At 21.2% G+C, this 25,239-nt stretch overlaps 2 protein-coding genes across 5 annotated transcripts in view; one reads left to right on the forward strand and one right to left on the reverse strand.

Moving 5' to 3' along the window:
- LOC122502742 overlaps positions 1 to 24,526 on the forward strand; it is a 143,006-nt gene extending 118,480 nt beyond the window's left edge. For both annotated transcript variants that reach the window (XM_043612933.1, XM_043612932.1), the window contains exon 6: positions 23,778 to 24,526. In XM_043612933.1, coding sequence (XP_043468868.1) covers positions 23,778 to 23,942 — 165 coding nt within the window. In that variant the 3' untranslated portion in view covers positions 23,943 to 24,526. The remainder of the gene's footprint in view (positions 1 to 23,777) is intronic.
- LOC122502733 (RNA-binding protein Musashi homolog 2) overlaps positions 1 to 25,239 on the reverse strand; it is a 309,565-nt gene that overhangs the window by 61,680 nt on the left and 222,646 nt on the right. The gene's annotated exons all lie outside the window — the stretch shown is intronic.

Below are 25,239 nucleotides of genomic sequence, written 5' to 3' on the forward strand. Positions count from 1 at the left end.
TAGTCCTCTCTCGCGAGGTATTATGTGGACTTTGCGGAAATTAATTTCGCCCATTCTCGAGAAAGCCGCATATACACACACACACACTTTCTCTCTTTCTCTCTCTTTCTCTCTCTCCTTCCTCTCTTCTACCTTTGCACCATTTTGCTGACGAGGAACAATCGACGTACCTAGCGAAAAGCCCTGCACGCAGGAATTAAAGTTGGATTTCAAGCCCACTTCACTTCGTCCATTTCAACAAGGAACAAATTATTACGGATTATGTCTGTCTGCGAAATCAGTACATCTGCTCGCGCCATAATATCACATAAAATAAGATTTTTCAGAAACAAAGATAAACAGATTTTGTCAAAAAAAAAAGAGGAAAAATTTATTTTAATTTTCTTTTTCTGTTTTTGTTTTTAACATATTCGTAATTTTGTTGCGTTCCTTAGGAATTTTATGCAGAAAAAATTGACCAAAAAATCGGCGGGACAGTCAAGTTAAAATATTATTATTAAAGTAAATAAATAATAGTGAAATAAATTTAAGTTTCGTTTCATCGTTTCTTAATCCCAGAAATTTTCAAAACTTTATAAACATTGTCAACTTTTGTAGTACTACAAAAAAAAATTGTAATTCTAATAAAATTATTTATTAACCTTTAAACGTTTAAAGGTTAATCAATAATTTCATTATAATTACAATTTTTTATTTGTGATTATAATTTATTTTTATTTTTATAATTATATTTATAGTTAAAAATTAAAATTACATACAATTTTTGAATGATAATTAAAAATTAATTTTAATTCAAGTTCAGAGTGACAAGAAAAATATAAAATTATTCACTCTTCATTAAAAATGTAAACTAGAATAAATTTTTCAGCCCGTCGATACTTACAAAAACTTTCTTGTTTTTTTGAAACTTTTTATTTTTTAAAAAATACAACTTTTTGAAATACAATTCTCAAAAAATAGGATTATCCTTCAAAACAATTTTTAAAACTAATAAAATAAAAATTCATTGAAATATAAAAATTATTTGAATGAAATTAAAAAATGTTATTCATTTTTAAATTTCATTTAAATTAAATCAATTTTTTAAATTATATTTTCGGAAATTGAATAATTGTTGTTAAACAAATATTAAGAAACTTATTGTTATTTAATTTAATTGAAATTGTAAATAATTTCAATACGTAAAAATAAATTTGCATTTTAATTATTTCTAAAAATTATAAATCTAATTTTTCCAAAAGTAAACTTTATTTTGTAGAATTTTTGAATAAAATTATTCAAAACTTTAATCATTTTTAAAGAAAAATAATTTTTTAAAATAAACATTTAAATATTATTAAATTTTTACGGCAATTGAAATTTGAAAAAAAACTTCAATTTAAGACTTCTTAAAATTTAATTATTTCTTAAAATTCCTGTTATAACACTTCTAATATTTAATCATTTTTCAAAAATTTTAACTAAAATTCTTTTTTAAATGACTTCTGAATAGAATTCAACGATACTTGAATTATTTAAATACAAAACCTAGCTGCCGTTGTAAGATTTTATTTTTTTTTAAATTTTTAGTTAAAGTTCTTCAAAAAATACAATTCTATTTAAAAACAGTTTTTTAAAGTTGTGAAAATAAAATTCTTTGATGTATAAAATTTTTTGTAAATGAAATTTGGGAAAATATCCTATTTTATCAATTTTTTAATATTATTTTTAAAAAATGACCTATTTTCAAAACATTTTAATTACAATTTTTTAAAAACATCATTTTTTCAAAATTTCTAAATAAAGTTTTAAAAATTTCATGTATTTTTGTTCAATAAATATTTAAATCCTTATTGTTATTTATTTCTTCACCAGGAATTAAAATTTCAAAAAGCTTTCAATGTAAAATCTTTTGAAATTTAATTAATTATAAAAAATAAAACTGTAATTTTTCTAAAAGTAAATTATTTTTTTAGAATTTTTGAATAAAATTACTCAAAAACTAATAGTTTTTAAAGGAAAATAATACATTAATAATTTTTTAAAATAAACATTTAAATATGATTATACTTTTACGTCGATTAAAATGTTAAAAAGAATTCAATTTAAAAACCTTTAAAAAAAATTTAATAATTTCTTAAAATCCTTGTCATGGCGTATTTTCAATTATTTTTCAAAATTTTAACTGAAATTTTTTTCAATCAATTCTTATTTAAATTTAAAATAAATCAATATAATCATTGATTTATTTTAAATTTAAATACAAACATTTTTGTATAATTTAATTATTTTCCAAATTTTTAGTTACAATTCTTCAAAAATAAAAAAACTGTTTAAAAATAATTTTTTAAAGAGAGAAATAAAATTCTCTCAAGTGTAAAATTGATTTTATAATTAAATTTGAGAAACCTATTTTTTCAATTTTATAAAATTATTTTCGAGAATTTTTTAAAGCCTCATTTTTTCAGAATTTTTAAATAAAATTTTTCAAATTTTATTCATTTCTATTCATAAATATTTGAATACTTATTGATATTTATTTGTTCACTAGAATATGTTTAATGTAAAACCTTTTGAAATTTAATTTTTGCTAAAAATTATAGAACTACAATTCTTCGGATTCTTGAAATAGTTTCTAAAATTTGAACTGAAATTCTTTTACTTTTTCAAATCAATTCTTATCAAAAAGTTGTATGAGAATTCAATTATTTAAATATAAAAATCAATAATTGATTATTTCTAAAAATTGCAATTTAACTCTTCTTATCGATTTTTTTAATTTGAGAAAGAAAATTCATAGACGATTTAAGATTTTCAAAAATTTGATATTTTTTTAATAATTTAATAATTCTCAAAATTCCTGTTACAACTTTTCTATTATTCAATGAATTTTCAAAACTTTAACTGAATCATTTTCTAAATCAATTCTTATTGGAATTCAACTACGACAATTTGATTATTTAAATACAAAAATTTTTGTAAAATTTAATTATTTTCCAAATTTTTAGTTACAATTCTTGAAAATATTCAATAATATTTTTTAAAAATCTCATTTTTTCTGAATTTCTAAATGTCACTCTATTTACAAATTAGTTGGCAAACTTTTGACATGACAACTTGAACTGCAAAACAATTTGGAATCAAAAAGTCCTAACTTCACGTGAGGGCAGAAAATTGCGATTATTATTAATTTGTTTCTTAATTTTTAATCTAGAAAAAATAAAAAAAATATCGAGGATTTGAACCAACATTTAATTTGACTGTCCGTTCAATTCCTCCTTAAATAATTAATAATTTTCAACTATACAATTAAAAAGTAATTTAAATCTAACTTTAAAGTGTAAAAAGCAAAATTATTCCCAATCTCTCCAATTATTGTAAATTGTTCCCTCTTTTTTTGGTCCAGAAAAAAATACAAAATTCTATCGAGGAACTGGACCAACTTTTAATTTGACTGTCCATCCGATTCCTCCTTAAATCACTGCGCAAAATAAAAGAAAACAAATAAATTTTATCCCCGAAATGTGTCAATTGTCCTTCTGTAATTGAATTCACTCGAATGTCAATCGATAAAAAATTTAAAAATAATAACAACAATAACAACAACAAATATACATATAAAAAAAAGGAGATAAAAATAATCGAAAAATTGTCAATATTTCCTCTCTCTCGCGAATCACGTGTGTATGTGTGTTGTAAAAAAAAGAGTGCTTCTATTCAAATGTTTCCTCTCTCTTTTTTTTTTTTTTTTGGTAACAGTTTCCGGATATGCGGCAAAAGGATGTTTTATATTCAAATTACAATAATAATTTTTGCAGGAGAATTTTTGTCCATAAAATGGGGAGTACAGTGCAGCCATCTATGGTTCTTGGTTGGAGCTTCATCTTTGTAAAATCATAGCCGAAATCAATACTGCACGCGCGTTCACTCATTCTCTCTCTCTCACTCTCTCTCTCTCTCTCTCCAAACCGGATTCAAAGCACAAAGCAAACAGAATAGAATAGAGGCCGACCAAACCTAATTGTCACAACTTCACTCGTGAATTGAAGTCGCTAAAACTTGTTCGTATATATCTGTGTATATATAAGCACGATTCACGTTTAATTCGCACAGACTCCGTCAAGGTTCGCGCGAAAACTTTCTTATAATCGTGCGTGTACGAGGGCAAAATCACCCTATATATATATAATCACTCCTGAACCATAATTTTCCTTTTACAGCTTTCCCATATATATGCAGTAAACCAAAGAACAAAGAATAGCCGTCTAAAGAAATTTTTTTTTTTAAATTTTATTCCCCATTACAGCCGCGAGGGTTATTTTCCGCAATGCACGAAGAATAAAAAATAAAGAATAAATTTAAATTTACAAGGTAGACTGGTGAATAAAACAAGTTTTCGGGTAATTATCAAGAGCTTCACAACAAAATTTTTTAATTTAAATAAAAAGATTTTTACTAAATTTTATATAGAAAAATTTTTAAATTTAAATAAAAAGATTTTTACTAAATTTTATATAGAAAAATTTTTAAATTTAAATAAAAAGATTTTTACTAAATTTTATATAGAATAGAGACACTTTTTTACTTTTTATGTTAACAAAATTGGATATTTAAAATTTTTTTTCAAATTTCCAACTGTTATTAAACGTTCAATTATTCAGGGCTCGAATCGAATTTAAGACTAAAAAAAAAGTCGCTTTAGTCGCATAAATTCACAACAAAAGTCACGAAAAGTCCCATAAAAATTTGCAAAAAAAGTCGCATGGAATTTTAGAAAAAACGACAAAAAGGAAAAACACGAAATTGTCAAAATTCGTAAAAAAATCACATTTCTCGACAACACATACTTTAATATCAAACAATCCGGAATAAAATTTAATAAAATTTAATAAAATTTAATCAAATTCAAAAAAATTTAATAAAATTCAAAGCAAAATTTTAATTAGGTAGGTTTTTAACATTTTTTTAAAAATTCTCTATTAAAATGTAAATTATTTTTATATATAATAAAATTCTTCTCATAAATTCAATTATTTAAAAAAAATTTTAATAAAATTCTTGTCAAAATTTCATTTGCCTTTGAAAATATTAAAATTCTTCTCTGAAATTCAATTATTTTCATAAGTAATAAAATTCTTCGCAGAAATTCAAATTTTCTCGATAAAATTCTTCACAAAATTCAATTATCTTCAAAAGTAAGAAAATTCTTCTGCAAAATTCAATTACTTTGAAATATTTTTTAAAAAATCTGTTCAAGATTTCAATTATCTTCATAAATAATAAAATTCTTTTCTGAAATAATTGAATTCTCCAAAATTCAATTATTTTCAAAAATTTTAATAAAATTCTTGGCAAAATTTCAATTATGTTTAGAAATAATTAAATTCTTAACCGACATTCAATTCTTTTCAAAAATTTTAATAAATTTCTTGTTAAAATTTCAATTGGCTTTATAAATAAAAAAATTCATCCTACAAATTCTATTATTTTCAAAATTTTTTTTTTAAATTCCTCGTCAAAATTTTATTTATCTTCATAAATAATAAAATTCATCCTGGAAATTTAATTATTTTCAAAATTTCTGATAAAATTCTTTGCAAAATTCAATTATCTTCAAAAGTAAGAAAATTCTTCGCAGAAATTCAATTATTTTCGAAATTGCTTTTAAATTCTCCTCAAAATTTCAATTATTTTTGTACATATCAAAATTATTCTGCAAAATTCTATTACTTACTATAATGTTTTATAAATTTCTTCTCAATAATTCAATTATTTTTATGAAAAATAATTTAAAAAATTTTTTTTTATAATAAGTCTATATAATATAAAATAATGATTTTATCATTCGATCATCTTTAATTGTAATAAAACATGAAGACATCGATTGCTCCGAGTCGAAGACTCGGAGTGATCGATTTCTTCATGTTTTATAACAATTTTTTATAAGTTGTTTAATTTCAAAAAGGTTTGAATTTGAATCTTTTGAAGAATTTTATTGCCTATGGAAAAATAATAATTAAATATTTATTTAAAAAAGAAGTTATTGATGTTTTCGAAAAATTTAAAAGAAATTTGTAAATAAATGTAACAGATCATTTTTTTGACTAAAACTTTTTCGTTCAATTTTCTAAAAATTTTAAAAGTTTTACTTTCTAATTGACAAATAGAATTTATAAACATTTTTTTTTTCATTAATTTAAAAAAAAACTTTAAATTTTATTAAAGCAATTGTAATTAAGAAATAGAAATGATGCAAATTATTTCCTTATGAAAATTGAGAATTTCCTACAAAAATATTAAGAAACGAAATAATATGTTATGTTTTTTTCCCCTAAAGAGAAGAATGATTTTGTGAACAATATTGTTAACAAAAAAAGATTTCTGCCGTTTACAATATAAGTCGAAAAGTAATTGAAAAATTTGAAAAAAGTCGATTAGTCGCATTTTACTAAAAAAAATCTCGAAAAAGTCGATTAGTCGCATTTTTTCACAAAAAAGTCGAAAAAAGTCACATTTCCTTAGAAAAGTCGAAAAAACTTCTACTTCTTCTTCTTTCCACAGGAAATAAAATTAAAAATTTTCAATTCAAGGCCTTTTCAGGCGTCGGATCGATTTTAAAGAGCAAAAAAAAGTTACTTTAGTCGTTTAAAAATAGAAAAAAAAATTGGAAAAAGTCGTTTATTTAATTCAGTTTTGTCACAAAATTTTATTTTGTATTTCCCTGACTTTACAATGATTTCTAAATTCAGTAATTCAAAACTTGAATAATTTTGTTAAATAAATATTTACTTATTCGTTTTGTCACTGAAAATAAAATTAAAAAAAATTCAATTTAAAACCTTTTGAAATTTAATAATTTCTAACAATTACAACTTATTCCAAAATTCAATTATTTTCTACAATTTTTAACTAAACTTCATCTCTAAGTCAATTATTTTCAATAATTTTTTTGAAAGTATTTCGAGAATTCAATTATTTAAATAAAAAAAAATCAATTTTTTATAATAATTTTAACTTTTATTGATTAATTGTTTTCTTTTAAAAGTTGTTAAGTGCAAAGAAAGTAAATTTTCAAAAATTTTAATTTACTCCATTCGAAGATAATCGAATCTTAAAAAATTATGATAAAACATCAGTTCTAAGAATTAGTTTTTCTTCTTTTGAAGATTTTTAACTAAAATTGTTGAGAATTCAATTATTTTCACGAAATTTGCAATAAAAATTCTTCAAAAGTTAATTTTCAAAAATTGTAGTAAAATACTTGAAAAAAATAATTCAAAATCTTTTTAATTGCATATTTTGAAAATATAATTAGAAAAATGATTCAAAAATTATTTTTGAAAGATTTGTTTATAGTTATTTTTTACACTATAAAAATCGAAATAAATTGCTTTTTATACTAAAAATCTGGTATTTTGTTTTTCAAGAATTTTTATAAAACTTCATCTTTAAATCAATTATTTTTAATAATTTTCCAAAAGTTCTTCGAGAATTCAATTATTTAAATACAAAAATCCAATTTTTTTTTTAATTATTGTAACTGTCCATGTTTTTCAAAGTTATTAAAGTAAAATATTTTGAAAAAATTATAGTAAAAAACTTTTTCAAATTAATTTTTTTAAAATATTTAAATTAATTTTCGAATTAGTATACATGGAGATCGTTATTCCGTGGAGGTTTTCAATTATATGAAATATCAAGAATCTTAATTAAATTTTAATATAATTTTACTAAATTTCACATCAGTTTTTTTAAAGTTTAGTATTTTTTATATGAAAATTTCGCTTTGTCGCATTTTTTCCCCAAATTGTGAAATACTTTTACAAAATTTAATATAATTTTCTCTCCGTGTACAATTGAAAAATTTCCAAACAATTAAGGAAAGTTCTGTAAGTTTTTATTTGGAATATAATATTTTATTTTTAAATTTAATTGTTTAGTTGACTCTATAAATTTACCAATCATCTTTGAACACAAAATTATCTAATTATGTTGTTTTAATGTGACAGTAAAGTTAACTGATTATTTTTTAAATATATATTTACAGTTAAAATCGCATTAATGCACTAAACAATTTTGTTATAATTTCCAAGTTTACTATGCAAATTAAACTTTTTGGTTTTAATTTTTGTGTAAGTAGAAACTATTTTCCATTTAATGCATGCCAATCTTATTGGCATTCGGAATATACGCATCCACTCGTTCAATTTGAATTAATTAACAGTAATTGATTGCCAGTAACACATAAGCTGACTCTTTGCTTTTGCAATCAGTAAAAGAGAACTGATTTTCAGTTGAAAAAAATGTAAATGATTCTCAGCAGAATATTAGCTTACTCATCATTGTTTCTGCAATTAATAATAAAATAACTTATTTTCATCAAAAAAAGGAACTGCTTCTAAGTAAAATTTTATCTGACTATTTTAGTCTGCAAATAATAATAAAATAACTGATTTTCAGTTAAATAAAAAAAGTAACTGAATCTGAGTAAAATAATAACTGACATTTTATACTTTTACAAGTAGTACTAAAATAGAAGAATTAATTTCAAATAAAAAATCAACTGATTTTTAATAAGGAAAAAAAATTACTGATTTTCAGTTCTCTATATTTATAATTCATCAGTGAAGAATTTTTTTCCATTGTTGAATCAGTAAATTTCAGTAATCAGTAAATTAATTCAATTTGACAGCAAAAAGTCAATCACTAATTCAAACAAATTTAAAATTTAACTCATTCAGATTTAGTTTAAAACTTTATTTATTTCTAGAAGTTCAAATAAACAAAATTCATTTATTTTTTTGTAATTAAAATTTGTATTTTTACTAGAGAGAGCTAAAAAATATTCACTTAATAAAAAAAAATTTTTTTAAACAAAAATCATAATTGTACTAAATAATATTTTTACTTGAAGAAATAGTTATTTAATTCCGTGACAAACGAATTTATTTTTATTTTCACTTCTCTTTGCACAGAGAACATATTTTTACTATACACTTAAAAATATCATGTTTATTTTCAAACAAGTACAAATTATTTTTCAAAGAAAATTTATTTTCAAGAATAAAAAAAAAAATTTACACCGCTCTGAGACAACAGTTTCCTGGATGTAAATTACTTCTCCGGATTCTACTTTGCATTAAAAAGAAAAAAACAATAAAAGATTTCCCTAATTTTCTGAACGTTGAAATAAACGAAATTTTTTTTATTACTTCGTTTAGTTTGAAATTTATTGCATAATATTTTTTTTCTATATATTAAAAATATTAATATTATTTTCCAATATTATTGGGAAATATATAATATGAAAAAAAAAAATTCGTTTATTTGAACGTTCAAAACGTTCCCTGACTCTTCTCTGATTTCCAGACAAAATTTTGAATTTTTCCTTGACCCTAAAGAATATTCTGATACACTCTAAAAATGATTAGATACTCAAGAAAATTTTCTATTACATTTACTTATGAATTTCTTTAAAAAAAAATTATTCGAAAACACTAGTAACTTCTTTTTTAAATAAATATTTAATAATTATTATTTTTCCATAAGAATTAAGATTTTCAAAAATTTTAAATTCAAACATTTTTGAAATTCAACAACTTATACGAATATCAATTATGTTCTAAAATTTTAACTAAAATTAATTTATAAATCAATTTTTGGTATTTTAAAATTCTACGAGAATTCAATTATTTAAATACAAAAAATAAATAATTTATTAAATATTTCAATGTTTCTTAAAATTAAATTCTCATAAAGAATTTTATCAACAAACTTCTAAGCATAATTAAACATTTTTCGAAGAATTTGATAAAAAATGTATTAAAAATAATTGAAATTCAGCAATGATTTTTATTATTTATGAAAATATTGAATTCCTAATAAGCATTTTATTATTTAGAAGAATATTTAATATTTCAGAATTAGTAAAAAATATTTTTATTTCTTCAAATAATTAGATTATTGCGAAGAAATTCATAAAAAATTTGTAAACAATTTGAATTCCTGTGAAATTTTTATTATTTATGGAAATAATTAAATGTTTGCGTGGAATTGTATTGAAATTTTTTTTTAAACAATTGAATTCTTTAGAAAATTTTATTAAAATAGTAGATATTGAAAATAATTGAAACTTTGCAAAGAATTTTATTAAAATTTTTAAAAATAATTGAACTTAGTAGAAGCTTTTAATTTGCAACCTTGTCAAAATTCAATTATTTCTAAAAATTCATGATACAATGCTATTAATATTCAATTATTATCTAAAATTTTAACAAAAATTCATTTTTAATCAATTTTAGGTATTTTAAAATTCTACGAGAATTCAATAATTATTTAAATACAAAAATAAATTATTTATTGAATAATTGAATGTTTCTTGGAATTGAACTCCCATAAAGAATTTTATAAACAAAATTTTTAAATATTAATTAAATTCTTTCGAAGAATTTTTAATAAAATTTTTAAGAATAACAACATATTTCGAGGAATTCGATTAAAATTGTATTGAAAATAATTGAAATTCTGCGATGAGTTTTATTATTTGTGAAAATAATTGAATCCCCGTAAAAATTTTATTATTTATAAAAATAATCGAATGATTGTGAAGAAATTTATAAAAAAAATTTGTAAATAATGAAATTCCTGGGAAATTTTTATTATTTTTTGAAAAAATTAAAGGTTTGTGTAGAATTTTATTAAATTTTTTTTTAAATAATTGAATTCTTTTGGAAAATTTTACTAGAATAGTAGATACCTATTAAAAATCATTGAATTCAGAAAAATTTTTGAAAATAATTGAAATTTTGCCAAGAATTTTATTAAAATTTTTAAAAATAATTGAATTTCATAGAAGATTTTAATTTTCAACCTTGTCAAAATTTAATTATTTCTAAAAATTCATGATAAATATAATGCTATATTAACATTCAATTATTATCTAAAATTTTAACAAAAATTCATTCTTAAATCAATTTTTATTAGTAAATTATAGGAAAATTCAATTATTTAAATACAAAAATAAACAATTTATTGAGTTCTTGAATGTTTCTTAAAATTGAATTCTTGTAAAAAATTTTATAAACAAAATTTTTATATATAATTGAATTTTTTTAATGAATTTTAATAAAATTTTTAAGAATAATAACATATTTCTAGGAATTCGATTAAAATAATTGTATTAAAAATAATTGAAATTCTGCGATGAGTTTTATTATTTATAAAAATAATTAAATGTTTGATTAGAATTGTATTAAAATTTTTTTGAATAATAGAATTCTTTTGATAAAAGTTTATTAAAATAGTAGATATTGAAATATTGAAGTAAAATTATTCATTAAATAATTTCTAAGTAATAATATTATGATAGTTCTTCAAGAATTATAAGTTATTTAAAAAAAATTTTTTTTTGTCAGAAATGAAAAAAATGGAAGGTTTTGTATTAGAAACAGAATTCGTGTTAATTTCATAGTTTATGAGTCAAACAAAAAAGAGTCCAAAATTCAAAATTTTCTTATGAATTCTAAAAATTTAATTTTTTCTAGTACTTTTGATTCTCTCGTAGTAGGAGTAGATTTTGGACTCCAAAATTTTGTGCACAATTTTTTTTTAAATAAATTTTTTAATAAAATACAAATTAGAACGTTCGAAACTTTAGAAGAGCATAAAAGGAGGAAAAAAAATAAAAAAAAAAACAAGAACTTGTTTTCTAATAACGTCTTTCAATATATCGAAAATAGATTCACCTAAACAGATGGAACAATTCAACTTGCAAATATATCGCGAGACAAATGGTTCGGGAAGCCTTATATAAAATGACAAGAAGACCCTCGTTTTCGGGTTACACCAGTCTTAGCTTCTAAAGATCTCGTGGGGTTTCAGTGTATCTTCTCAAGGCTTCTAATTTGTTAATTCTATTATGTTCTCGGCACACGTCGTCTTCATGTACATATATACACACATTCAAGAGAAAGACAGCGCGAGAAGGAGAGAAAAAGAGAAATAAAGTAGAACGTAGAGATATTAGTTTTCTTTTCTTTTCTTTTGTTTCAACGTAGTTTTATATCTACCCTAGATCACACAATTTTCACTCCCTTTATTCAACGTCATTCTACATATTAAAAAACTTTTAATGTCTATAAATTTTATCATATTTTATATACGCGATAAAATAATTCACTCTTAAAGAGGGAATTTAATCAAAAATAAAGTTTTTCCTTACGACTCTTGTAATAAATGAAAAATACTTCTTTATTATTATCATTCTAAAGGATATTTTTAATACTCTATTATTATTCTCAATGTTATTTTGAATACTATATTTTATTAAATGTACAGAAATGTAAAATATGTTAAATATGTTAAATATTTAATTTCATTTTAGAAAATGTGTTATGATTGCAAAATTGTTTATAATAAATTCGATAAATATGTGAAAATTAACGAAATGTCTATTCAATTACCTGAGTAATTGAAATGAAAAATTTTTCATTATTACCTATATTTATTTTCATTATTTCATTTTTTACTTTCAATTTACGATAATAAAAAATAATCTCCAAATGTGAATCATTAAAAGTAAATGTAAAACTGTAATTAGAAAACTAGTAAAATGAGAGTAAAATCTTAAACTATGAATCAGAGACTGACTTTCATTTTTAGTTCAGGGTTGCCACAAATAATTAATTTTGTTTTTCTCTGACTTTTCCCTGATTTCCAGACAAAATTTTCCAAACCCTAACGCTAAAGAATATATGTTTCACTCTAAAAATTATTAGACACTCAAAAATATTTTTTATTACATTTATTTACAAATTTTTTTATTTGTATAATTATTCGCAAAACAACAATAACTTCTTTTTTAAATAAACATTTAATCATTATTATTTTTCTATAGAAATTAAAATATTTCAAAACATTCAAATTCAACCTTTTGAAATTAACAACTTATCAAAATTTTTTTATTGTAAAACATAAAGATATCGACCTCTCCGAGTCTTCGACTCGAAATAATCGATTTCTACATGTTTTATAATAATAATTTAGATTACCATAAAATTTAAAAAAAAAAAATGTTTTTATTAACAAAAATTCTTATAAAATCCTTCGCAAGATTTTAAAAGTAGTCAAATTTCTCAAAAGAATTCAGTTATTTAAGGGCATTTGAACCTTGATGACGTCACACATGCTTTGCATAATCTGTAACGTCATCAAGGTTCAAATGCCCTTAAAAAAAATGTAATAAAATTCGTTGCAAGAATTCAATTATTTTCATAAATAATAAATCGATTATTCGGAAATTCATTTTTAAATCAATTTTTATTGGAAAATTCTACGAAAATTCAATTATTTAAATTAAAAAATAAATAATTTTTTGAATAATTGAATTTTTGTTAAAATTGAATTCTCATAAAGAATTTTATCAAACAAATTTTTAAATAATTAAATTCCTGTGAACACTTTTTTAATTTATAAAAATAACTTAATTATTGCGAAAAAATTTTTAAAAAAAATTTGTAAATAATTAAATTCCTAATAAGAATTTTATTATTTAACAAAATAATTCAATCCCTGTAACAATTTTATTATTTATGAAAATAATTGAATGATTGTGAAGATATTTATAAAAAAAATTTGTAAATAATGAAATTCCTGGGAAATTTTTATTATTTTTTGAAAAAATTAAAGGTTTGTGTAGAATTTTATTAAATTTTTTTTTAAATAATTGAATTCTTTTGGAAAATTTTACTAGAATAGTAGATACCTATTAAAAATCATTGAATTCAGAAAAATTTTTGAAAATAATTGAAATTTTGCCAAGAATTTTATTAAAATATCTGAAAATAATTGAATTTCGGAGAAGAATTTAATTATTTACTTCTAAAGATAATTGAAATTTTGACAAGAATTTTATTAAAATTTTTGAAAACAATTGAATTTGTTAGAAGAATTTTATTATTTGAAAAGATAATAATTGAAATTTTGACGAGAACTTTTTAAAAAAAATTAATTCTACAGAATTATTAGTTGAAAAGTATGAAAAATTCAGATTTTTCAAGATTTTAATTTGAAACCTTTTCAAAATTTAATTTTTTCTAAAAATTCATGCTCCAATGCTTTTAATATTCAATTATTATTATTATCTAAAATTTCAAAAAAATTAATTTTGAAATCAGTTTTGATTAGAAAATTCTACGAAAATTCAATTATTTAAATGGAAAAATAAATAATTTATTCAATAATTATTGATTACTTCTTAAAAATAAATTCTCATAAAAAATTTTATTAACAAATTTTTAAATAATTGAATTCTTTTGATGAATGTTAATAAAATTTTTATGAATAATTACATTTTTCGAGGAATTCGAATAAAATTGTATTAAAAATAATCAAAATTCTGCCATAAATTTTATTATTTATGAAAATAATTGTAGTCCTAAAAAGAATTTTATTAGTAATGAAAATAATTGAATTATGGCTAAGAAATTTATATAAAATTTGTAAATAATTGAATGACTGTGAAATTTTTATTATTTTGTGAAAATAATCAAAGGTTTGTGTAGAAATTTATTAAATTTTTTTTTAAATAATTGAATTCTTTTGGAAAATTTTAAAAATTTTAATGATTTTAAAAATCATTGAATTGAGGAAAATTTTTGAAAATTATTGAAATGTCAAGAATTTTATTACAATTTTTGAATGTAATTAAATTTCGGAGAAGAATTTAATTATTTCTAAAGATAATTGAAATTTTAACGAGAATTTTTAAAAATTGTTGATCATAATTGAATTGTTGCGAATAATTTTATTACTTTTGAAAATAATTGAATTTCTACAATTATATTTGTAACTTCTTCAAAATTCAATTTTTTTAAGTGTTTTGACTAAAATCCACATTTCTAATTGAATTCATTCAAGAGTTTTCTTAGGAATTTTAAATATTCAATTTTTTCCAGTACTTTTACTAAAAATCCCTGACTTTTCTCTGACCTGTGACAACCCTGTAGTTATAATATAAATTTGTTATCAAAATTTTGAACAGCGGTATTTTTTCTTTTTTTTTAATTTGTATTTTTTTAATAATAGAAATTCAATTTTACTAATAAAGTAAAAAAAGAAACCAAAAATCATTAAATAGTTGAAAGTAAATAAAAGCATTTAAAAAAATTGTTTTTTGCTGTTTTTTAATAAAATTCAAACTAAATTTAAAAGCAAAAAAGTTATTTTATCCACCTTTCCCGTAATATTTATATGTGCAATATTTATGCAATATTCGTATAAATATTATAAAACTACTCACGTTATAAAAAAAAGTAATAAAAATATAATTTTCTATACATAATAAATAAAGAGAAAAATATTGTGTAAAATGTAGTGTGTACACATATATGTGTGTTTCGCGTAAAGTGAGCGAAATAAAAACATTTACCTTAACATGTCCTTAGAATAAGGCAACAATTTTCTCTGCAATATCGTTTTCGCAGATATTAAATATTTCTCTAGAGGAAGAGACTGTCACTATATGTACATATATATGTGTACATATAAACAGACACTTGCCTACCACTTGCTTTAGCTTGGATTTCGTTTTTATCTTCATGTAAATGATTTTATCTGACACCAAGAGAGCAATGTGTATAATTTTCAAAGGAAATAAATTTCGCTGAAAATAGTTTCACACTGCAATTAAAATTCTAATCAGATTTTATCGATTTTTTTTTAGTAATATTCAATTATTTCCACGTAAAATATTCATTTGAAAATATTAATTTAAAAATTTACAAAGTAAAATATCGAAATTTTTGTTAGTAAAAAAATTAATAAGTTAGTAACGTTCAAAACCTTATGAACTTAACGTTTTTAAAAACAAAAAATTAAAAAATGTTTTTCAAGTTAAACTCTAATTTTCATGTGCGTAAACTTTTAAAAATTAATTGTTACTTTATGGATTCAAAAATAATGTAAATTTGAAGCAAAAATAAAATAAATTTTCGCTATATTTTTTGTTTGTTTTCGTTATTAAAAAACTTTGCGGGCTTCAGCTTCATATTTTAATTTTAAAATTTTTTAAAAAACCAAGTAAATATTTGAAATGAATTTTTGCAAAACAAATATATTTTTCGATATTCTCTTTCAAGTGAAATTAATTATATCAATTTTTCGATAATAAACGATTTTTTTAATTATTCCTTTGATAATTATATTTTATTTATAATATATATTTAGGTAATTATTAATATTTACTTACGAAATAAACTCGATAGAAAACATGTTTTTCAACTCACCTGAAACAAAAAGAAAATACTTTATTATCAAACAATTAAAGTAACTAATGATTTTTAATAAATAATTCTACTAAATTACTTCTGTTAATCAATATTAAATAAATTATTATTCAACACTGTCGAAAAAAAGTATAACACTATTTATAAATAAGAATTTATAAAATTGTCAATTGTTTAAAATTCAATTTTACGAAATTTCGATTATTCGGAAATGTTTCAATTAAATATACATTAGAAAATTAAAAACTTAAAAAAATTTCAAAAAAAAAAATCCAATCAAACTTTTTCAAAAAAAATTAATTCTACAGAATTGTTAGTCGAAAGTATGATAATTCAAATTTTCAAAGATTTTAATTTGAAACGTTTTCAAAATTCAATTATTTCTAAAAATTGATGCTATAATGCTTTTAATATTAAATTATTATTTATTCATTTATTTATTTATAATTATCAAAAATTTTAACCGAAATTCATTTTTAAATCAATTTTTATTAGAAAATTCTACGAGAATTCAATATTATTTAAATACAAAAATACATAATTTATTCAATAATTGAATGTTTCTTAAAATTTAATTTTTACGAAGAATTTTATTAACAATTTTTGAAAATAATTAATTTCTTGAGATGAATTTCACTAACTATTTATAAAGATAATTGAATTCTTGACGAGAATTTTTAAAAAATTTTGAAAATAATTTAATTTCTGCAAAGTATTTTATTACTTTCCAAAAAAATTGAATTCATGTTATGAATTCTAAAATTTATCAAAATAATTAAATTTTTTAAAAGAATTTTATTAAAATTCCTTAAAATAATTGATTTTATGGGGAGAATTTTGTTGTCTATCAAGAAAATTAAATTCTTTTGCAGAATTACTGAAAAATTTTCGAAAATAATTGATTTCCTGCGACGAATTAAAACTTATTTATGAAAATAATTGAATTTTTGCAACGTATTTTATTATTTTATTGAATAATTGAATGTTTCTTAAAATTCAATTCTTTCGTCAAGTTTTTATAAAATTTTTAAGAATAAAATTACATTTTACGAGGAATTTATTTAAAATTGTTCTAAAAATATTTGGAATTCTGCGAAGAAAATAATTGAATTCCTAAAAAGAATTTTTTTATTTATGAAAATAATTAAATCCCTATAAAAAATTTTATTATTTATAAAATTAATTGAATTTTCGCTAAGAAATTTATAAAAAAATTTGAAAATAATTGAATTCCTGTGTAATTTTCATAAAATTTATGAAAATAATGAATTGTTTGGGTAGAATTTTATTAAATTTTTTTAAAAATATAATTGAATTCTTTTGGAAAACATATTAAAATATAGTAGAAATTGAAAATCATTGAATTGAAGAAAATTTTTTTAAATAATTTAAATTTTGCCAAGAATTTTATTAAAATTAAAAAAAAAAAGAATTTCTTCGAAGAATTTTATTACTTTTAAAAATAATTGAGTTCTTGTGATGAATATTGTTATTTATGAAAATAATTGAATTTTTGTGAAGAATTTTGAAGGTTTTGTATTAGAATCCGTGCGGTAGTTTTACAGTTTATGAGGCAAACAAAAAGGACAAATTGAATTTTGCAAAGAATTTTTTTAAAATTCCTATTTTGTCAACAAAAAGGATAAAAATTCAGAATTTTATTATGAATTCTAAAAATTTAATTTTTTCCACTACTTTTAATAAAAAAATCCCTGACTGTTTTTTTTTTTTTTGTTGCAAAAAACCGTATATTCTGAAAATTGACGCAATTTTCCCAACTTTTATTCTTTACTCAAAAATGAATTGAAATGAATCGAGAAAAAATATTAACTTCTGATGTATTGTTTAAAAAAGAAAAAAATGTACAATCTCTGTAAAGTTTGTATCTTCTCGATTTGTACGTAAATCTTGTGAGAATTTTTAAAAATTCTCGCTCTTGAGCCAAGGACTTGTCCTTTTAAAGTTTATAAAAGCGTAAAATATGAAAATATTGTTGAAAAGCTTTACTGCAATTTTCGTTTAATGTAACACGAGTTCAATATGCAAAAGAGGTGTGTATGTGTGTGTCAGAATTTCTCGAAAGATCCTCTTCAACGAAGAAGATAGCACGTAAGCGGCTTATGTCATAAGAAGGCACATACAACCCTCTCATGCTTGTTCCTGCATTGTCGATGATGACAAGTACAGATCCATTAAATGCGGCAGCGTCATTGATTTGTCTTTGCGTAACAGAATTTTCACACTAAATTTCCAAAATTCTCTCTTGCTTTGCTATTTTCCTTGGAACAAAATATTGAATGCTAAAGCATGGAAAATACAATTTTACAAAAAATTTAAAATTAAATTATCATTACCCGTGTAGAAATCACCATGCTATGCCTAAAATGATTATTGGCCCTAGCTTAGACCTAACTTGGCAACCCCTTTTTATATATCCTAGGCTGGTCCTAACTTGGTACTAGCTAGGAGATCCAGTTATGACTTAGAAAATTTTTTAGGAAAATAAAGTGTCAAAATTGATACATGAAAAACATGTAAAAATTGATAAATATTCTCAATTAATATTTATAAAATTAATTGATAATCATATTTGTTTAAACAATTTATTGTTTGACATAAATCAGAAAATTATACAAATACTATAAAATAAAGTTAATTTATTAATTTATTAATTCAGCAATTGTTTAAACAAATAATTGTTATTTACTAACTTTTTACACAATCAACCTAGAAACTAGCAGTTTTTTCTAATTTTGCAATAAGTAAATTCTCAGATTAGTTAATTGCAAAATTTAAAAAGACTACAAGTGTCTAGACGCTTTATTGTCTCAAGAATTAATAAATAACAACAATTTTTTGTTTAAACAAATGCTGAATTGTTAAAATTATAAATTATCTTCATATTTCACTACTCAAGTGTAATAATCGCGAAGTTAGATAAAAAACTGCAAATTTTTAAGTAATTTGTTACAAAAGTTAATAAAACAGCAAAATTTATTTATTTATTTAAACAGATACAGACTGCAATATAATTATCATTAGTAAAATATATTTCTAATTTCGTTCGCTGATTTTAAGTTTCGTTTAAGTTGGTGCTAAACACTAAGAGATATTGCAATTCGAATGTGGGCTGACCCACCCAGGTCCAACCCAGGACCTACCTGGGCTTCCTAGTTTCATTAGCAAAAATTTCTAAGTCCAAGTCTAAAAAAATTTTTGCAACAAAAAATTAATGCTTAAAATGATTTAGAATAATGAAAAACGTGTTTTTAACATAAATTTTTTTGACATTTTTTTAAAAAGTGGATCACCCGCTTAATTAATTAGGAAAAATTTCCAAGTCCAAAAGACGAATATTTTTTTAGACCAAGAAATTAATATGTTAAAAATGATTGAGAACAATGAAAAACCTGTTTTTAACGAAAATGTATAGATATTTTTTTTCTTGATATAATATAAAAATATTAATTTTTGAATTTTTATATTTGGATATTATTTTATTATTATTGTTGTTGTTAAACTATTTTTTTATTTATTATTGTGTATTAGTGTCAATAATTACTATATTGAATCATCAAAAGCAAGTCCACAAGTCACTGACAATAAAAATTTTGATCTCAACTAGTTTCATTAGCATAGTGGTTAGGGCGTTAGTCTCGTAGTCCGTAGGTCGTAGGTTCGATTCCCGCGTGCGTTAGATTTTATTTACTTCTTAGGTTTGCGTTTATTCCGATTTTTCTGCATTGTATTCGTATAAGTATGCAATTTAATGATTATATATACTGTAAAATAATTTAATTAACAAATTTCTAATTTTTTTATAATTTTTAATGTATATATTAGAGGAATATATATTAATCTCTACATATACTAACATTATTTATGAATTCGCTTTTGGTCATCACTTAATTGAAAAAAATTATAATTAATTAAAACTAATACTTATTATTAATAATTTAGGTTATTTCTTTAACAAATATTATTAACTAATTAAAATTATAATGAAATAGAAAATACGGTCTGAGATGGTCCTTTCTAGGTCCTAAAATGGACCCATAAACTGGTCCTAACTAGGCTCCCAAGTTAGGACCAGGCTAGAATCGCATCACCACCCATTGTTGGTCCAACCTACACTGCCAACCTAGGACCAAGCTATTAACAGGGCAAAATAGGTAGGACCTGGCTAGGACCAATTTTCATTTTCCACACGGGTAACAACAAAATAAACTTTTTTTTAAAAAATACCTCTAGTTTTTGTACGCCGAACTTTTAAAGAAATGGACTCTTTTTCTTAGAGGCCGCAATTACTTATAAGTTATAAATAATTTAAATTTTAAGCAAAAATAATGAATATCTAAATAAATATCAGATTACTTGTCTGTTTATAAAATAAATATTTACTTGAATCAAACAATTTTTATTTAAATCAAGTAAATTGTATATTTGAACCAATAATTTTAGTATTTGAAGCAAACTCTAAATTTGAATTAGTAAAGGTTTTTACTAATTCAAATTAGTGACTGACTTTTTGCTTTTGAATTAGTAAATTTTACTACTAAATAGTAATTTCTGCTGATTCTTTGGTAAAAATGTCATAAATATGTAATTACATATTTATTAATATTGAAAACAATTGCATTTAAAAAAATTATAATGAAAAAAATTCAAATAATTTCTTTTTTAAAAAACATTTTAATATCATTTTTGAGAAGTTAATTTTTATTAATTTTCATTATTAAATTTTAATTTTAAAGATTTGTCATTAAAATTTTTCGAGAATCAAATCATTTGCAAAATTTGCTATGCAAAAATTCATCAAAATTAAATTTTTCAAAATATTTTTTGAATACAAGAATTTCTAATAAAATTTGGAAAAAATTTAATTATTTTAAAACTTTTTAATTATATATTTCAAAAATTTAATGATCTGAAAAAAATTATTCAAAAATAAATTTCCAATAGATTTGACAGTTTGACAGTCTTCTTGTTCTTAAAAAAATTTTCACTTTTTGCGTTAACGAAAACATTGGTAATTATTTCAGTTTCATATAAAAAAAAATCGAAAAAATTTGCAAACATTCAATTATTTTTATGTTTTAAAATAAATTCTTCGCAGGAACTTTATTATTTTTATTTTTTTTTTTCAATAAAATTCTTCCGAGGAGTTCAATTATTTTTATCATTTTTATTATAAAATTCTTCGTAAGAATTCATTTATTTTCAAAACAATTTTAATAAAATTTCTCGAAAGAATTTCAATTATTTTTAAAACCTTTATAAAATTATTCAGAATTCAATTTTAGTAAAATTTCTCGACAGAATTAAATTATTTTCTTTGCAATTTTATAACTAAATTCCTCAAAAGAATTTAATTATTTTTACAAAATTTCCATAAAATAATACAAAAGAATTCAATTATTTTTAAATAATTTTAATAAAATTCGATGTTAAAGATAAATTATCTCTGATTCCCAGTTGTAAAAAGTTACAAAAATTAAAAAAAGTTATAAAAAATGTTAGATTTTTAAATAGAAAAAATTTCCCAACGCAAAATTGTGTAAAAGAAATTTATTTCCAAATGTTTTTGCAATAATATTATCGTAAATCTTATTCTTTAAATTTGAATTAGTAAAAATTTTAACTAATTAGACCAAAAAGGAAATGAAATTGCTAAAAATTAATGTTTTATCTCTACACAGAATAAGACAGAAAAATGAATAAAATTAATCTGATCGCCTTCTTTATGTTTTGTGATAATTTAAATTATCATAAAATTTTTCAATAAAAAGTTAATTATTTACAAAAATCCTCATAAAATCCTGCGCAAGAATTCAATTATTTTTACAAGTAGGAAAATTTCTCACAAAAATTCGAGGAATTTGATTAAAATTGTATCAAAAATAAGTGAAATTCTGCCAAGAATTTTATTAAAAGTTTTGAAAATAATTGAATTTTGGAGAAAAATGTTATTATTTATAAAGATAATTGAAATGTTCACGAAAACACGAGAATTTTTTTTTTTTTTTTTTTTTTTTCACGAGAATTTTTGTAAAATTTAAACATAATTTGATTTCTGGGAAGAATTTTTTTAGAATTTTTCTAAAATAATTGAATTTCGGAAAAGAATTTTATTATTTATAAAGAAACTTGAAATTTAGATAAGAATTTTTTTTTTTAATTTTTGAACACAATTGAATTTCTGCGAAGAATTTTATTACTTTTGAAAATAATTTAATTCTTTAAACGAATTTTATTCGAGTTTGGAAAAATAACTGAATTTCTGTGAAGAATTTTATTATTTTGTTTTAAATAATTGAATTCTTGCGACGAATTTTATAAAAATCTTTTTGAATAATTCATATTTTTCGAAAGATTTTATGAAATTTTGTATTTTAAATAATTGAATTAGTGTGAAAATTTTATTACTTTAAAATAATTGAATTATTTCGAAGAAATTTATTTATAATTTTTAAAAATAATTGAATTTCGAAGAAGAATTTTATTATTTATTAAAATAATTGAAATTTTGACGAGAATTTTCGTTTTATTTTTTAACATAATTGAAATTTAGCGAAAAATTTCTGAATCATTTGTAACTTTTCCAAAATTCAATTTTTTTTTTAGTATTTTTAACTGAAATTCTTCTATCAATCTAGTATTTATGAAAATTGTAAAAATTATTCATTAAATAATTTATAATTCATAATTTCATGATAGTTCTTGAAAAATTAAGTTAGTTAAAAAGAAATTATTGTCAGAAATAGAAAAAGTTGAAGGTTTTGTATTAAAATTCTTTGCATTTTCATAGTTTATGAGGCAATTCAACTAATTCAAATTTAGAAAATATTTATTCGTTTTTTCCTAAATTTTTTTATAAATTAATAGAAAATAACGTATCTGCAACGAAAGTATAAATAAATTGATTTTTAAAATCTCTGTTTTAAAACTGTTCCATTAGTAACATTTTTAAAAGAAATAAGTGTAAATAGTAACTTATTCTTAAAAATAGTAGCTAAACAGTTGCATGAGGTGAAAATAGTGCCAAAAAGGCCTAAAAACCTCAATGTTATCACCTCTATATTACATAAATAAACAAAAATATTATACCCATCGAAAACTTGCACGGTAGTTAGTATATAGAATATTTGAGAACGTAAAATTTTATGTCCTCAACATTTTGAACGTCCAAATGAACAAAATTTATTCACTTATTTAAAAATTCGATTTTAGTTATATAATAATATTAAAATATTTCGTCAATGTATTGAAAACTAATTTATAAACTTCCTAAATGTTTAATTTACACAATTTACTACTTTTACTATTTTTATAACTTATTATACTTTTAATAAAAGTATAGTAACTTTTAATAAAAGTGTAATAACTTTTAATAACTTATTTATTTTCTCCATTTGGACGTTCAGAATTTTTGCAACAAAATTTTAGTCTCTAATTATCGAAAAATAGTCACTTGAAAATAGAATTGCGAATTAATAAAGTTTTTTCTATTTTCAGTTGCTAAAAATTCAGGACATTAAACCGGCAATTCATCTGGACAATCGATACCGTCTCATGAGAGGTGAACAGATGCTGGATGCACTTGGTAATCCAACTGATGAAATCGGAGAAGATGAAACTCGTGGTGAACCATTCGAAGTGGAGCGGATAGATCACGATTAAACATTACACCGAAGTTAATATCCAAAAAGGAGAATAGTAATTTTCGTCAAAATTTCTCTCTTTCAAAAAATTAATTTTAACAAAATTTATATTTAATCTCTGCTCTCGAAAAAAATTGTACTATTTACTATTTCTCAAAAGAGGAAAAAGAGAAGAAAATTCGCAATAAACTAATTTAAAATAAAATGAATTTTTTTATTGTTTTCATGTTTGTGACTTTTAGGTGAACGATCGAGTTATTTCCAGGAAACTTTTATTTTCAGTTGCTCGCCTTACTGTGAAGGTGATCGGAGTTGAAAATTGTATATGGTGTGTATATATATACGATGATAAAAACCACTCTACTTATCGTTTTCTTTTTTCAATGAGAAGGGTCAAGCGGGTACGACTGTGAGTCTGGAAACGAGACAACTTCAAGGCCAACAATCCGTTTACCTCGTTTAATTTTTACTTCTCTTTCTTTCTTTCTTTCGTTTCTCTTTTTTTTTTGTTCTTTATACTCACAAGAATCGCCTCTACTTTTCGCTTTACGGTCCATTTCTTTCTTCCTCCTTCTCCTCAAGATCCACGTATATTTTCTTCTTTTGCTTACGAAATCTATTATTTTAACTTTACTGCCTCTAAACGTACAACTTTCAATTTTACCGTCTCTCTTAATTAAAACAATACTAAAATAAAAACAAAAAATAAAATAAAATTACGTCGGTTAAGTTCATAGCGCTTATGATCAAGGACTATGCGAAAAGAAAGAAAAATCCCAGGCGAAAACAATTGAAAAATTTTCTTTCAAAAATCGTTGAGAAAATATTTTTTTTGTAAAGAAATATAAATTAATTAAATTTCATTTACGCTTTTTATTACTAATTTTTTAAAATATTTATTTCGTTACTACAAAAATTTGATTCTAATTTTTCCTGACTTTTCAATGATTTTCCAGACAAAATTTTGACACTAAAAAATCTTTAAATATAAATTTTTATTCTGAACCCTAAAGAATATTTTCATTAACTTTAAAACTAATTAGATACACAAAAAATGTTTGTAATACGTTTATTTTTGAATATCCTTAATTCTAAAATTATTCAGAACATCAACAGTTTTTTTAAAATAAATATTTAATCATTATTATATTTTCACTGGAATTAAGATTTTAAAAAATTTCAAATTTCAAATCCTTTGAAATTCAATAATTTTCTAGAAATTTTAACTAAAATTTGTTTCTAATTCAATTATTTAAAAAAAAAAAATTTTGACATCATTCCTGAAAAATTCAATTATTTACTTGTTTTCAATTCAA

This window comes from Leptopilina heterotoma, unplaced genomic scaffold (assembly GCF_015476425.1).
Source record: "Leptopilina heterotoma isolate Lh14 unplaced genomic scaffold, ASM1547642v1 Lhet_237, whole genome shotgun sequence".
Classification (NCBI taxonomy): Eukaryota; Metazoa; Arthropoda; class Insecta; order Hymenoptera; family Figitidae; genus Leptopilina; species Leptopilina heterotoma.